Below are 14,886 nucleotides of genomic sequence, written 5' to 3'. Positions count from 1 at the left end.
AGGCGGCGCAGTAGTTAGCACATTGGACCCGCATTCGGGAGGACGACAGTTCAAACCCGCGTCAGGCCATCGTGATTTAGTTTTTTCGTGATTTCCCTAAAATCGCTTCAGACAAGTTCCGAGATGGTTCCTTTAAAAGGGCACCTCCCTCGAATCAACCAACCAAAACAGTGTTAGGGGTATCCAAACCGTTTATTTGCAGTGAGTACAGAATGTTGTGGCGTCATTCGCAGCACTGGTTTAACGCTGCGATTTTGCTGCAGTCGTTAGAGGATACGTAACGGAGATCTTCAGTCTTGAATGGCTAGTGTGATAAACAACCTCATTTCTCGCGTTCCGGTAATGGACTGGCAGAGGAGAAACAGGCCATTAAGGCGACGCCCGGAGGTCGGCGGTGACTGGCGATACTAGATGACCGGTCGTTTCTGCGATATCACTCTATCGGGCCATCAGACGTAAAGAGAGACCGCTGTGAGGCACCTCTTATCACTCGTGTGCTGCGCGCCGCGACCAGAGGCCACGGCCAGAGGAGAGGAGAGGAGAGGGGGTCCCGGCGTGGTGACGCAGCAGCAGCAGCCGTCGGGCCAGGGCTGGCTCAGAACACAGTACGCGGCGAGCGCGCCCACCGCCAGCATGCGGCTGGGAGCTACCGTGCCGGACTTCACGGCGCAGACCACGCACGGGCCCATACGCTTCTACAACTGGCTTGGCAACTCGTGAGTACGCTAGCCAGCCCGCGCTGCAACAGTCACGCGCTCGCTAGCTCCTCATCGTGCGACGCAGCAGCCGCGATTACCACATAGCGTCCGTGTCTCTGTCTCGTAAGGCATAGGTCACTGGATCGATTCCCGTCTCGAGTCTGGCAGTGGGTTTTAAGCACTCTGTGTGTCCTGTACAAAAGTTCCCTGGCCTGATCCCGTATCTGCACGCGATCGTCATGTTAATTTGGTTCTAACAATGTTAGTGGTAAAGGATTGCTGGATGCAACCCCCGTAGCCACCCCTCCCCTCCTCCCCCCCCCCCCCCCCCCCCCGCATGGAATTTGTGTGCCCCGTACGCGTGTAATGTTATAACCCATGTGAAAGTATAAGAACGTTTTCGAAGTAGTCGCGCATACTGTATCCGAGGTGGGACGTCGGTGTTAGCCCGGTATTCACCTAGTTGGATGTAGGAAACAACCTAAAAACCACATCCAGGCTGTCCGGTACACCGACCCTCTCCGTTAATACGCCGGACAGACTCCACTTGGGGCCAAAAAATGGTTCAAATTGCTCTGAGCACTATGCGAATTAACTTCTGAAGTCATCAGTCGCCTAGAACTTAGAACTAATTGAACATAACTAACCTAAGGACATCACACACATCCAGGCCCCAGGCAGGATTCGAACCTGCGGCCGTAGCGGTCGCTCGGTTCCAGCCTGTAGCGCCTAGAACCGCACGGCCACTCCGGCCGGCACTTGGGGCCACCACGCCTCCCCCTATCCAGGAAGCGGCATGCTAAGACGCCGGCTTTCTGAGCGAATCTAAATACGATACTACAGCTCAGAATACTGGTTTAACGACAATTTGAAGACAGGAAAAAACAACGTGGTAGCGTATAGCTTCCGAACGTGCTTGCCCATCGGCTGTCACTATTAGAATGGTGCGTATTGCAAGATACACCTGTCACCATTCTTACAGCGCGCCAAACGTGCCATTACGAAAGTCATCCCATAAGAAACAAGGCGAAGAAAACACGCTTTGTACGCGAATGCCTCTTTTTCGATAACACATGCGCAGAAAACACAACATACCTCCCATTCATGTAAACCTGTTGGTATTTTCTCTTTCTTTGCTTTAAACGTGTTGAAAATTTGGTCCCCTTCGAAACATGCCGTACACTTCATATGTTATCATCAGGTGGATCCCTCCTTCCACACCGGCCGGAGTGGCCGTGCGGTTCTAGGCGCTACAGTCTGGAACCGAGCGACCGCTACGGTCGCAGGTTCGAATCCTGCCTGGGGCATGGATGTGTGTGATGTCCTTACGTTAGTTAGGTTTAAGTAGTTCTAAGTTCTAGACGACTGATGACCTCAGAAGTTAAGTCGCATAGTGCTCAGAGCCATTTTGAACCTCCTTCCACCCCCCCTCCCCCTTTTCGTTCGTGACCCAGTCCTTCCTTCCGTCGCCTGCAAGGAAAGACTTCTTAGTCTTGAATGCCTAAACACATGACACACCGTCCGGACACTCCCCCTCCCTACACCTTGCTTTCTTCACTGTTTATAGTTCCCTTCCCTATAGTCAAGTGCTCGACCTTGGCAGCACGAATCGAAAGGAAATGTAACGATACCATAGTCTCTACTGCAGGTAAAGCAATTCACTTCACAGACTGCTTACAGGGAATCAGTGGTACGAAAGACATAGCGGAGAAAATAGTTCTTTTACGACCTATAATGGAACTCGACTCAATTTCTTGGGATAAATAGTCCACGGACAGGAAAGGAAAGTAGTGTGATTGGCCACAGACTGTTTTTGACTTGCAGGAGAGCTGCAAAAGCTCTGCCACTTGATACGTAAGAGAAATGTCACCTACAAATCTCACTGAAGCAGAAAAGCTTAGCAAATTCTAGGAGACAGTTTCCGTAGCAGAAGCCTATACATCCCTCCCATACGAAGCGACAAGTCTACATGAGATGAGTAACACATTAGACGAACGAATTAAAACCAACATTGTCCCCCACGCCTTACCCGTGGCGGAACGGCAAGAAATGTTAATGGGTGGTACTATTCAGAGGGCACATCCGTACGAAATTAGCAGTGATTTGACAAGAATAGATGAAAGAGTAGATGTAGTTCTTATCAAATGTTTGACACTGTGAATAATCGTTTCATTATCTGTAACAACATACTTGCTCCTTGCGTCACTCTGCTTCGACCACCTGGTGTAATCTTGTTTCCTAATTAGCGCAAGTTTACATCAGCGGAAGTCAGACGCTTCTAGTGAGAGTTACTCCACTCTTCGCTCAAGTATTCTATTACAGTGTGTATAATACAGCTGTATGGAGGCCCCGCAACGAAATGTAAAACAGCTTCCCGTGTTTTTTGTTTTTTGTTTTTTTGTTTTTAAAAAAAAACGGAGTATGCATCAACTTCATGTCTTGAATATAATGTGTGCTTCGTATAATGAATACATGAAGACACTAAAATAAGGCTGTCGACAAGATATAATACGCAGATGATAGTCTGATCTTTCTAGGCAATGAAACAAAAGCGTTTTTTTAGTTAAACTATTATTTTTCTTCGAGAATGATTTAATCCATACACAGTGATACACAGTTTTTAATTTTCAGTGGTGCTTTTGAAAAACTATAGGGAGGAGGAGGGTGGGGGAGAGGCAATGGTCGTGCTCATTATGATGTCCTAGATGCTCGGTCCGGCATAGTTCTGACCGTTTCCAGACAGCGGTGAAAATGCACTGCGACGGCAGCCTAGACTGCCACGTTTGTGTACTCACCTTTTATTGCAAAATGTTTCAGAGCTGTTTTAGACAGGTCCAGAATGCCATTAAAACAAATTACACAGTTCAGTTCACACTAAAACTAACTTAGTGCTCAACACTGTCGGCGTGTCACCTTGTCTACGGCATCATTGTATGCTGTATTGCGAGGGGGAGGGGAGGAGCAACAGGTGGCCAGCAATCCGCTGTTTCCAGCCACTGTCAGCTTTCTGAATCTTGAAGCCGCTATCTCTCGCTCAAGTAGCTCAATAATTTGCCTTGCGGATCTCAGTACAGCCTGTTCCACTGCTCCCCCTAAGGAAAAATTCCTAACGGTGCCAGAAACGAAAGTCGGATCCTCCGCAGATCTGACAGACATATTGACTGGTCCGCTACGGAGACCGCTATAGTTCAGTCAGTAACACCATAATAGATTGATGAGCAGGTAGTTAACCATTTAGGAATGTTAAGCGTACAAAATAATTCTCATCCCTTTGCCTACTACACAAGTTTTGCATCACCCCGGTTCCCACAACTCCTGAAGATACGTTAACTGTGGATATTGTATCATAGATACGGTCCCTTTGACTGTTCAGAGATGTCACTAAACCCGCCCAAAGATGTAAACAACAATGCATGAGCAGCTCCTATTAGACGGAGGGGGTCCGACAGCCGATCAGTTCCAGTCATTCCACCAGGAAGGAGGTACACGGCTCGTGTTGTCTGTAGTTCAACCAGGACTAGACGGTCAATACCGCCGTTCGATCGCGACCACATTCTTTGTGCCAGGGAGGGCTCTCAACAACGGAAGTGTCCAGGCGTCGCGGAGTGAACGAAAGGGATGTTGTTCGGACATGGAGGATACACAGAGAGACAGGGACTGTCAATCACATGCCTCGCTCAGGCCGCCCAAGGGCTATTACTGCAGTGGATAACCGCTACCTACGGATTGTGGCTCGGAGGAACCCTGAAACCAACGCCACCAAGTTGAATAATGCTTTTCGTGCAGCCAGAACATGTCGTGTTACGGCTCAAACTGTGCGCAGTAGGCTGCATGATGCGCAACTTCACTCCCGAAGCCCATGGCGAGGTCCCTCTTTGCAACCACGACACCATGCAGCGCGGTACAGAGGGCCCAGCAATATGCCGAATGGACCGCTCAGGACTGGCATCACGTTCTCTTCACCGATGAGTGTCGCATATGCCTTCGACGAGACAATCCTCGGAGTCGTGTTTGAAGGCAACCCGGTCAGGCTGAACGCCTTAGATACACTGTGGCGAGTGCAGCAAGGTGGAGGTTCCTTGCTGTTTTGGGGTGGCATTATGTGGGGCTGACGTACGTCGCTGGTGGTCATGGAAGGCGCCGAAACGGTTGTACGATACGTGAATGCCATCCTCCGACCGATTGTGCAACCATGTCGGCCGCACATTGGCTAGGCATTCGTCTTCAAGGACGACAATTCGCGGTACCATCGAGCAGGTCTTCTGAATGACTTCCTCCCGGATAACGACATCGTTCGACTGGAGTGGCTAGCAAGTTCTCCAGACATGAACCCTATCGAACATGCCTGGGATAGATACAAAAGGGCTGTTTATGGACGTCACCCACCAACCACTCTGAGGGATCTACGCCGAATAGCCGTTGAGGAGGGGGACAATCTGGACCAACGGTGCCTTGGTGAACTTGTGGATAGCATGCCACGACGAATACAGGCATGATTCAATGCAAGAACACTTGCTACCAGGTATTAGAGGTACCGGTGTGTAGTCGTTGTCGTAATGCGATTTACCTGACGTCCAAAAGGACATGATCATTGGATTTCGGGCCAGGGGTGGAAGCATTCCTGATATGATTAAGTATGCAAAGCAAACTGTTTGCGTACCGCCGCGTTAAGTATACTGTTCATGACACATTGGTGCTGTCCAAAACCAGTGCTGAGGCAACTGTTGTGCGGTACCGACCATAGATGACAGATGAAAGACGGCTGCAAAAGGGCTAATAGACGTGCAGCTGCTGAGCAGCTGAGTCCCAGACGAACCAAGGGGCTACCAACTGTCCTCAACGACCGTTCAGCAGATGTTGCTACGTATGGCACTTCGCAGCAGGCTCTTGATTCATCATCGACGCTGACTGCTGTTCATCGGTGACGAAGGCTGGGATATACACGCCATTACCGCAACTGGACGTCCACTGAGTGGCGACAAGCGGTCATTCCAGATGAATCACGTTTTATGCCCTATTGGGCAGATGGCTGTGGTGCTTCGGCGTGAAACGTCTGATAGCAAACACCTGCTGCAACTATGGTCTGGGGAATTATTTTGTTCTACTCCCTTGGTGATCTCGCCATTTTGGAAGTCATAATGGATCAACACAAGTATGTATCTATCCTTGGGGACCATGTCTACCCCTACGTGCAGTTTGTATTTCCTCGGGACGATGGCATCTACCAGGAGGATAACGCAACGAGTCACACTGCTCGCAGTGAACTTGAGTGGCTTGAAAAGCGCCAGGGTGAATTTATTGTACTTCCTTGGCCAGCAAACAACCAGGATTTAAACCCAGTCGAAAATCTGTGGGACAACTTCGATTGGGCTGTTCGCGCGATGGTGTCCTCAACCGAGAAACCTAGCGCAGTTGCCCATGTCATTGGAGTTATCATTGCTCCATGTCTCTGTCGGTAACTTCCAGAATCTCATTGACCCTTCCTGCACGCCTTACATGGGTCCGCGCTGCAAAAGGGGGCTATTTAGGCTTCTGACAGGTGGTCAGATAAACGTGGCTGGACAGTGTATTAGTAACACCGGCCTGCGTGAGTGAGTCAGCACATTGGGTCTCCCGAACTTGAAAATTTGGAAATTTGTGGTAAGGACTATGGGACCAAACTGCTGAGGTCATCGGTCCCTAGGCTTACACACTACTTACCCTAACTTAAACTAACTTACGGAAAGGACAACACAGACACCCATGCCTGAGGGAGGAGTCGAACCTACGGCGGAGGGGAAGGGGGGGGGGGACCCGCGCGAACCGTGACAAGACGCCTGAGACCGCGCGGCTCTCCCGAACCGATGACCAGATTTGAGAACAGAGTGAGCCTTATAAGGCAGTCGCTCATTACTGTCAACAAGACTACTCACCAGCCAGTCATTGTTCCTTACAGAAGAAGTGGTCCAGCTGTGTATTTCTTGACTTGTGAAAATATGTGGATATGATAAGGCTGCAGCTCCAGTACGGTGGATAGTCTAATTCATCCTTCAGATTACACAGTTTTCCCTTTGGCAAAGCACTTTCGTGAGAAGGTGGATTGCATGATTATTTACTTATTTATACTCTCTTTTAACGAATATGAGGATCAGCTCGTCCTCTAGATCTACGGGGTATTCACAAGCTATTGCTTCACTCTTTACAAGATAATCATCAACTAAAAAACGTTTGGATAATATAAAGCGCTGGGCATTTGATCTCGCCTTTTTTTTTTTTTTTTTTTTTTTTTTTAATACAAGACTACTGGCTAAGTCTAGGGGACTGATGACCTCAGATGCTAAGTCCCATAGTGCTTAGAGCCATTTTTTTAACTGAACTGAGCTGTTTATTTCTTATCTGTTGAAGTGGAAGAGTTAGCCTCGTCATCATCTACTGTGACAGTTCCCGTTGACGATACGCCTTCCAAAACAAAGAATTTTTATAGAAGTATGTTATTCCAGTTAATCTGGTTAACATGCAACAGGAATGTTTTTCAAAAGCGTAAAAAGCAATGATTCATACATCAAACTCCAACTGACTAACATTTTTGCGAAATGTGTACCAACATATTAGAAACAAATTTTAACAGCCAAGATCGTATTACGCACTTTTTACTCCTGATAACCGGTTTCAAAACTTATTTATTGGCCTTTAAAAATCTTCTTGTTATACGTCCTTTTCCAGTATGTTTGTATCGCACATATAATGTTGACGTAGTATGTAGCACATTCCACACAGGTTTGTTAAAAATAAAAATAAAAACCGGCGTTTCTCAAATAAAAACGATACAGTTATAATGCACCTTGTGTAACCATGGATATCCACACGCGTAACGTTCCACTGATGCTTGTTAGATGTTGAATTGCGTATCAATACAGATTCACGCGCTTGTTTACTTTTACATGATGAGTTAAATACATCATGGACGCACAACCTTTGAAATACACAGTTCAAAGCAATCACTGACCGCTCCTTCTCATCTTTATGAGAAATTTCATTTTAAATTGGTATTAATGTGATCACTGTGTCCGACCAAAAACGTTTTCACCTCGGCGTGGCACTGTTATCTGTGGTGGTAGAGTGGTGGAACAGTGTGGTTAAATTCCAATGCCAACATGTAAACAGGATAAATATCAGTGCGGCCCTTCCGAATCCCCAGTTCATTAATATACTTACTGCCACGCACATATCTCAACAATACAGACCTCTTCAGTTTTACTGTAAAAGACAATGTTTTAATGCTCGGCGATAATCGTCAGTGAGATGTAAACCATCAGAAAAACTTTGTGATAAATTTCGCAGCTTCAGAACATGGGAAGTAGAAATATTGGATAGCAATGGCTGATTAGTTTAAAAAATATATACGTAACGTTCATCAGTTGATACCATTTTCCACCACTTTAACGAGATTTTTCGAGAGTAAACGTGCACAATACTGTCGTGTATAGATGAAGCACAGGCCCAGAATGTATTGTTAACCTAGTAGTTGGTTGGTTGGTTGTTTTTGGGGAAGGAGACCAGACAGCGAGGTCATTGGTCTCATCGGATTAGGGAAGGACGGGGAAGGAAGTCGGCCGTGACCTTTGAAAGGAACCATCCCGGCATTTGCCTGGAGCGATTTAGGGAAATCACGGAAAACCTAAATCAGGATGGCCGGACGCGGGATTGAACCGTCGTCCTCCCGAATGCGAGTCCAGTGTCTAACCACTGCGCCACCTCGCTCGGTAAACCTAGTAGTCATAGACACAACATACAGCTCGAGTCCTTCAGGAGAAACACTTTTGCCTATGACAAACGCTTGAAAAGGTGTTATCAGTACACAACAGCACTCAAAATTTGCAAAATATTATCGTCCTTCAGATATTTGGCTGTCACGGCGGATAACGTTTTGATACATGCGCTAACAGTAGTTATACAGAGAAACTGAGTGAGGACATAGTGGATTGCCGATAGCAACAGAAGGAGATTTTGGAAGTGTCGGTTATGTTGTCGCCTCACCATCACAGTGATGGACATAAGTTCTCTTCCTCTCACGCGTCAGCTTCGTTTCGTTCACTGCGTCACAATCACCGTGTAATACTTAAAAATACTAGTTGTCACTCATTGGCAGTACGCAGAGAATCAGTGTTGAAACGTGACAGGGGGTAGTGGTATATCTCCACAGTTTGGGCCCTTCAGAGCTACATCGTCAATTCCTGACTGTAACTAGGAAGTGGATATGGATTAGTTGTTGCCATTTTTATAGCGCAAGAGTAATATTTTGCTGCTGCTGTTGTGGTCGGACTTACACTAGGACAATGTTGACCATTCCTGGAAATCGACACTCATGTACCTGACCACTCTCCAGTGATCAGTCTCTATGTCCCTCCTAAAATTTAAGATTCGATTACGCAGTAAGAAAGTTTACAGCTCTCTGGTAACCAAGTTTAGCGATAAATACTTTACAAAAGAATTTGCGCTTTGGTTGATACGATGGATTTTTTGTGTAGTTCAATGAAGCAAGAGACTGTGGTTCTAGGAAAGGATAAAAATTTGAAGCAGTCACAGAAATCTAGAGTGTATGGATCCACCATAAGATCGGCTTGGAGACCACGCACGTGTTATTGTATGTGAAATAAATGGCAGAGTCAACGGCCGTGGCAATGATGATACATCGGTTCCTATCAGATTACCGAAGCCAAGTACTGCAGGGAGTGTCCAGTACTTGGATGAGTGACCGTCCGGGTACATAGCGTACTGGAGCCAGTTTTTCTCTTTGACGGCAGAGGGAACAGGAGGCGTGGTGGTGTACATCTACATCTACATCTACATTTATACTCCGCAAGCCACCCAACGGTGTGTGGCGGAGGGCACTTTACGTGCCACTGTCATTACCTCCCTTTCCTGTTCCAGTCGCGTATGGTTCGCGGGAAGAACGACTGTCTGAAAGCCTCCGTGCGCGCTCTAATCTCTCTAATTTTACATTCGTGATCTCCTCGGGAGGTATAAGTAGGGGGAAGCAATATATTCGATTCCAGAAACGCACCCTCTCGAAACCTGGCGAGCAAGCTACACCGCGATGCAGAGCGCCTCTCTTGCAGAGTCTGCCACTTGAGTTTGTTAAACGTCTCCATAACGCTATCACGGTTACCAAATAACCCTGTGACGAAACTCGCCGCTCTTCTTTGGATCTTCTCTACCTCCTCCGTCAACCCGATCTGGTACGGATCCCACACTGATGAGCAATACTCAAGTATAGGTCGAACGAGTGTTTTGTAAGCCACCTCCTTTGTTGATGGACTACATTTTCTAAGGACTCTTCCAATGAATCTCAACCTGGTACCCGCCTTACCAACAATTAATTTTATATGATCATTCCACTTCAAATCGTTCCGCACGCATACTCCCAGATATTTTACAGAAGTAACTGCTACCAGTGTTTGTTCCGCTATCATATAATCATACAATAAAGGATCCTTCTTTCTATGTACTCGCAATACATTACATTTGTCTATGTTAAGGGTCAGTTGCCACTCCCTGCACCAAGTGCCTATCCGCTGCAGATCTTCCTGCATTTCGCTACAATTTTCTAATGCTGCAACTTCTTTGTATACTACGGCATCATCCGCGAAAAGCCGCATGGAACTTCCGACACTATCTACTAGGTCATTTATATATATTGTGAAGAGCAATGGTCCCATAACACTTCCCTGTGGCACGCCAGAGGTTACTTTAACGTCTGTAGACGTCTCTCCATTGATAACAACATGCTGTGTTCTGTTTGCTAAAAACTCTTCAATCCAGCCACACAGCTGGTCTGATATTCCGTAGGCTCTTACTTTGTTTATCAGGCGACAGTGCGGAACTGTATCGAACGCCTTCCCTGACCACCAGTCTTCGCGCCATTGTCCTGGATTCAGTTCCAAATACCTCGACAGTGTTTGGTCAAGCGAGGGGCTAGTGACCCGTCCGTCGGATGGGGACCTTAAGCTCGGAGGTCCCCTTAGTGCTCTTCGAGAGGAATAGGCTATATGGCAGCATCGTATTTCACTCTCTCCCTTCTGCCATGATCTCGAACACTACACTACACACTCGCCATTACAGTCGTCTACATGTAACAGCTATACTCCCACACAAATCTCCAATACTTCGCCAAGGAAAGGTGCCTGTGGGCGCTAAAAATAGGAAAAACCTTTCTAATTGGGTGACTGAATCTGTCCTTCGTGGTCTCCCGCCCAGTCATGCCATACGGTTTTACTACCATATAAATGGCAGCCACAGAGTGTGCTACCGCAGTTGTAAAAATAATAGTTACTACAGACAGTGGAACTCCTTAGCCAGTGGCTCGCCAAGACAAAGGAAGAGCTCCGAGGAATTCAGAGGCATTCAGCAAAAGCTGCAATCTGCAAGCTGATTCAGTACGTCAGTATCGTCTAGATGCACAGCATAACATAGGTGTAACTCATTGGTAGATAAACGACGCTTCTTTACGAAAGCCGCTTGTGTAAGTTTAGGAGATAATTAGTGAGACTATATTGTAGTCGTTATTGTATACTCTTTTTTAGGCTGTAAAAAGAAAATAAGAAACACCTCTCATAAAAACGGAAGTGTAAAGCAAATCAGTATACACTAGTTCCATGGAACACAAATTAAGGAAAGAGGTAAGTGCACAATATATCCTTCGATATGTAGTATATAGTACCTTTAGGAGCGCACACGTATGTGTTGTCTTTGTTTAACCCTAAAACTGAAAACTATATTTGTAAAATACAACTGCTCTTCATGTTAGCAGCCATTTAGCAATTTGTCTTATGTAGCTAAATCTTCTGAAATTTAGTGTTCTAACTAAATTAATAACAGTATTTCATAGACGACTGCTTCTCTTTTTGATCTCAAACCCCGAATTACTTTTTAGATTCGCACGACAGACCAGAATCACCAGCGCATTTTTCATACGATGCCTCCATGTAGGAGAAAATGCTTTTCAGGTATTCTTTCCAATTTTGTGATGTTTTCCGAGTACGTATCAATATTCGGCAATTCAGCTGAGACCTCACTGTCCAAAGAAGGGGATAAAGGTTCAGATCCTTAGTCCTTGTTTTACAGAGCTACTCCGTCACTAGTACCAGTATTGCTATTTATTCTGTGCTTCACTTAATCCATGCAAACTATCTATTTATAACTCGAACAAAATGGATACGTGTTTCAAAGTTTTACTGAACTTCAAAGTAGTCACCGGCATTGTGTATAACCCGCTCCCAGCGATGTGGAAGTCGTAGGATACTCTTAGCAGTGCCAGTTGTGTTGACAGTTCGAGCGGCGCGGTCTATTGCCCGACGAATTTGTAGTAGTTCTGAAGCGAATGCCGTGAAGTGTTTCCTTCTGTTTAGAAACCGAGTTGAACTTACGAAGGCTTAAGTCAGAGGAGTGCATTAGGTGGTATAGCACTTAGCAGCCCCATCAGTCAAACAAATCAGTAACAGCTTGCAATGTACGTGCTTGAGCATTGTCCTGCAAAATGATGGTCAGGTCCTGCAGCAAGTGTCATCACTTCTGTCTCTAAGCTGGTCGTAGGTTGTGTTCCAAAAATGAACAGCGTAGAAGGCGCTGCTCGAAGTGTCACCACAACTGGCACTGCTAAGAATATCCTACGACTTCCACATCGCTGGCAATGGGTTATACACAATGCTGGAGACTACTTTGAAGGTCAGTAAAACTTTGAAACACGTATCTATTTTGTACGAGCTGTAAATAAATAGTTGCCACTATTTAAGCTCCAAACCTCTTAACTTTCATAGAACCATGTTCCGGCTTCGCAACTAAATGAAAGGCAGTTTGTTTTTACAGCACGCGTTTCGCTTCTTTTATTTGTGCTTCATCTTCAGTGGCGATTTACAATGTTGTTAATCAATGTGTGTTGACCCGGAGATGTATTTACTCAGTCTTCATATTTATTTCAACATTTCCCTTGCAATTTTCACTGTGAAACAAATAAGAATACAATTTGTCCCCCGACCACCCATTCCGTACACAGTTACTAATAACACGAGAAAATGTCACACGCTGCAAAAATATTCTCGTATCTCATATTAAATTTTGGTTAAAGGGTTCACCGTTTTGGGATACCTGTTCTCTACACATAAAGCTCTCTTGTGGTTAACAAGTCAAATGATCGAAGCTACTGGCCTTGGGAAATGTCAGATCTGTGTCGGTAAAGCTTTCCGTATGAGTGGTTATCAGAAGTCGCTGTATGGAAGTTAACCATGCAACGAACGGAAGCGTCGCTCTCAGGCTAGCGTTTGCGAGAAGAGACGTTGATATAATGCGGTCATCACAACAAGCCACACATGTCCGTCGCTGTTGTCAGCGCGCTAAGAATAACTGCAGCGGTAAACGTATCGGTAATGGTATCGGTTCGCTTGCGAGTTTTCGGAAACGCGAATCAACGAACATGCAGATGAACTTCAGTGTTACTCAAAACTGTTATCAATCCCCTGCAGAAAGTATCTCGTTGGCCTGTACTACAGCATTATGAACAGTGGAAGCACCAATTAATACAAGAATTTTCTACACGACTCTGGTTCAAATGGTTCAAATGGCTCTGAGCACTATGGGACTTAACTGTGGAGGTCATCAGTCCCCTAGAACTTAGAACTACTTAAACCTAACTAACCTAAGGACATCACACACATCCATGCCCGAGGCAGGATTCGAACCTGCGACCGTAGCAGTCGCGCGGTTCCGGACTGAGCGCCTAGAACCGCTCGGCTACCGCGGCCGGCACGACTCTGGTCTCAGAATGTGCCTACTTCTTCTCCCCGTCACCGATAGTAATTTACAACTCACATCCGCTCAAACACATCTGAGAATATTCTTCAGCGATTACACAGAAACGAAACCGCTCATCTATCGAAGACCCTCTGGTTTTATCACCGTATCAGCCTCATCTCTGATGTCTTCTGTTCGTGTATTTGAAACTATTCTCAGCAATACTGAAACTCGGTATCTACACACGCCTATTATAGTTATGCATGATCCATTTATTTCGAAAGTCGTGGCACATAGAACAAAATCTGACTGTGACTCATGCGTATATATTCATTTGCAATGTGTCCGTATCAGCAAATAAAAAAAAGGTGTAACGACAAAATAGTCTTTTCTCCTTGGAGGGTTCTTCACAGATCTCCTGAGCAACATCAGTATGTGATGGAACGTCATCTTACTCGGATGCAGGTTGCATCCATCGTGGCATACCGTCGATGAGATCATCAAGTCAGCTCTGGTCCAAAGTGTCCCACTCCTCAATGGCGATGCTGCGTAACTCGCTCACAGTACGTAGTCGTTATCGCTGTCCATAAGCAGTTCGTTTCTATCGATCCCACACATGTTAATTGGGTTCATGTCCGGGGAACAGGCAGGCCACTCCACTCTGGCGTGCTAGAAAAACTTGTTCAAGAGGACAGCAGAATGAGAAGACGAGTTATCAACCGTCTATATGAAACCGCCACCAAAATGTTGGCCAAACGGTCCAGCTATTGGTTACAGAATCACCTTCCTGTACCACAGAGCAGTGACATTACCCTCAATAATCACGGGAGGTGTACGATGGCCCCATGAAATGCCACCCCAGAACATCACTGCATCGCCAACTTGATGCACATGTGCAGCACAGTATTGGAGGCGTTCGATACTACTGGGTTGTCTCCAAACAAGTTGTTTGCGATTATCAGGGTTCAAACAAATCCGAGATTCGTCAACATATAATGCCTGACGATAGAGGTGTACACATTCCGCTTTTAAGTTGCCCACGCTTGCCTGTTAGCCAGGCAAGAAAGCTCCAGCACGTTACAGCAGAACAGGACGGCTGCTTTACTCCCCTTCAAGCCAAGCTATTCTCAACCCAAGCAGGCTACAGCGGTGCTGCTTGCCTGCTCCTTTCCGCCGTTCTGCGTTACATAACAGTTTTTTTTCTGTACGCTTTCATTGCAGTGTTACTAGTAGGGTTCGCAAGTTGATAAAAATACCCGAATGTCACAAGACGAGGGTCAATGAAATGTATATTCATTCTGGATCATTGTAGGCCAGAAAACGGTGGATTTATTTGTCGTTTTTTCCTTTTCGGCGTATTTCGGACTTATTTATTTATTTTAGTGTTGTCTCTGCAACTTCACCCTCTTTCGACTAGTAATGG

At 46.0% G+C, this 14,886-nt stretch overlaps 1 protein-coding gene across 1 annotated transcript in view; it reads left to right on the top strand.

Moving 5' to 3' along the window:
• The first annotated feature begins 569 nt into the window (after window positions 1–569).
• The window catches only part of LOC124615829 (peroxiredoxin-6-like), a 118,894-nt gene continuing 104,577 nt past the window's right edge, over window positions 570–14,886 (top strand). The window contains exon 1 of the mRNA XM_047143978.1: window positions 570–716. Coding sequence (XP_046999934.1) covers window positions 634–716 — 83 coding nt within the window. The 5' untranslated portion in view covers window positions 570–633. The remainder of the gene's footprint in view (window positions 717–14,886) is intronic.

The sequence above is a fragment of the Schistocerca americana genome, chromosome 5 (assembly GCF_021461395.2).
Source record: "Schistocerca americana isolate TAMUIC-IGC-003095 chromosome 5, iqSchAmer2.1, whole genome shotgun sequence".
In the NCBI taxonomy this organism is placed as follows: Eukaryota; Metazoa; Arthropoda; class Insecta; order Orthoptera; family Acrididae; genus Schistocerca; species Schistocerca americana.
The sequence above is the reverse complement of the archived record's forward strand: the minus strand, read 5'-3'. Positions and strand labels throughout refer to the sequence as shown.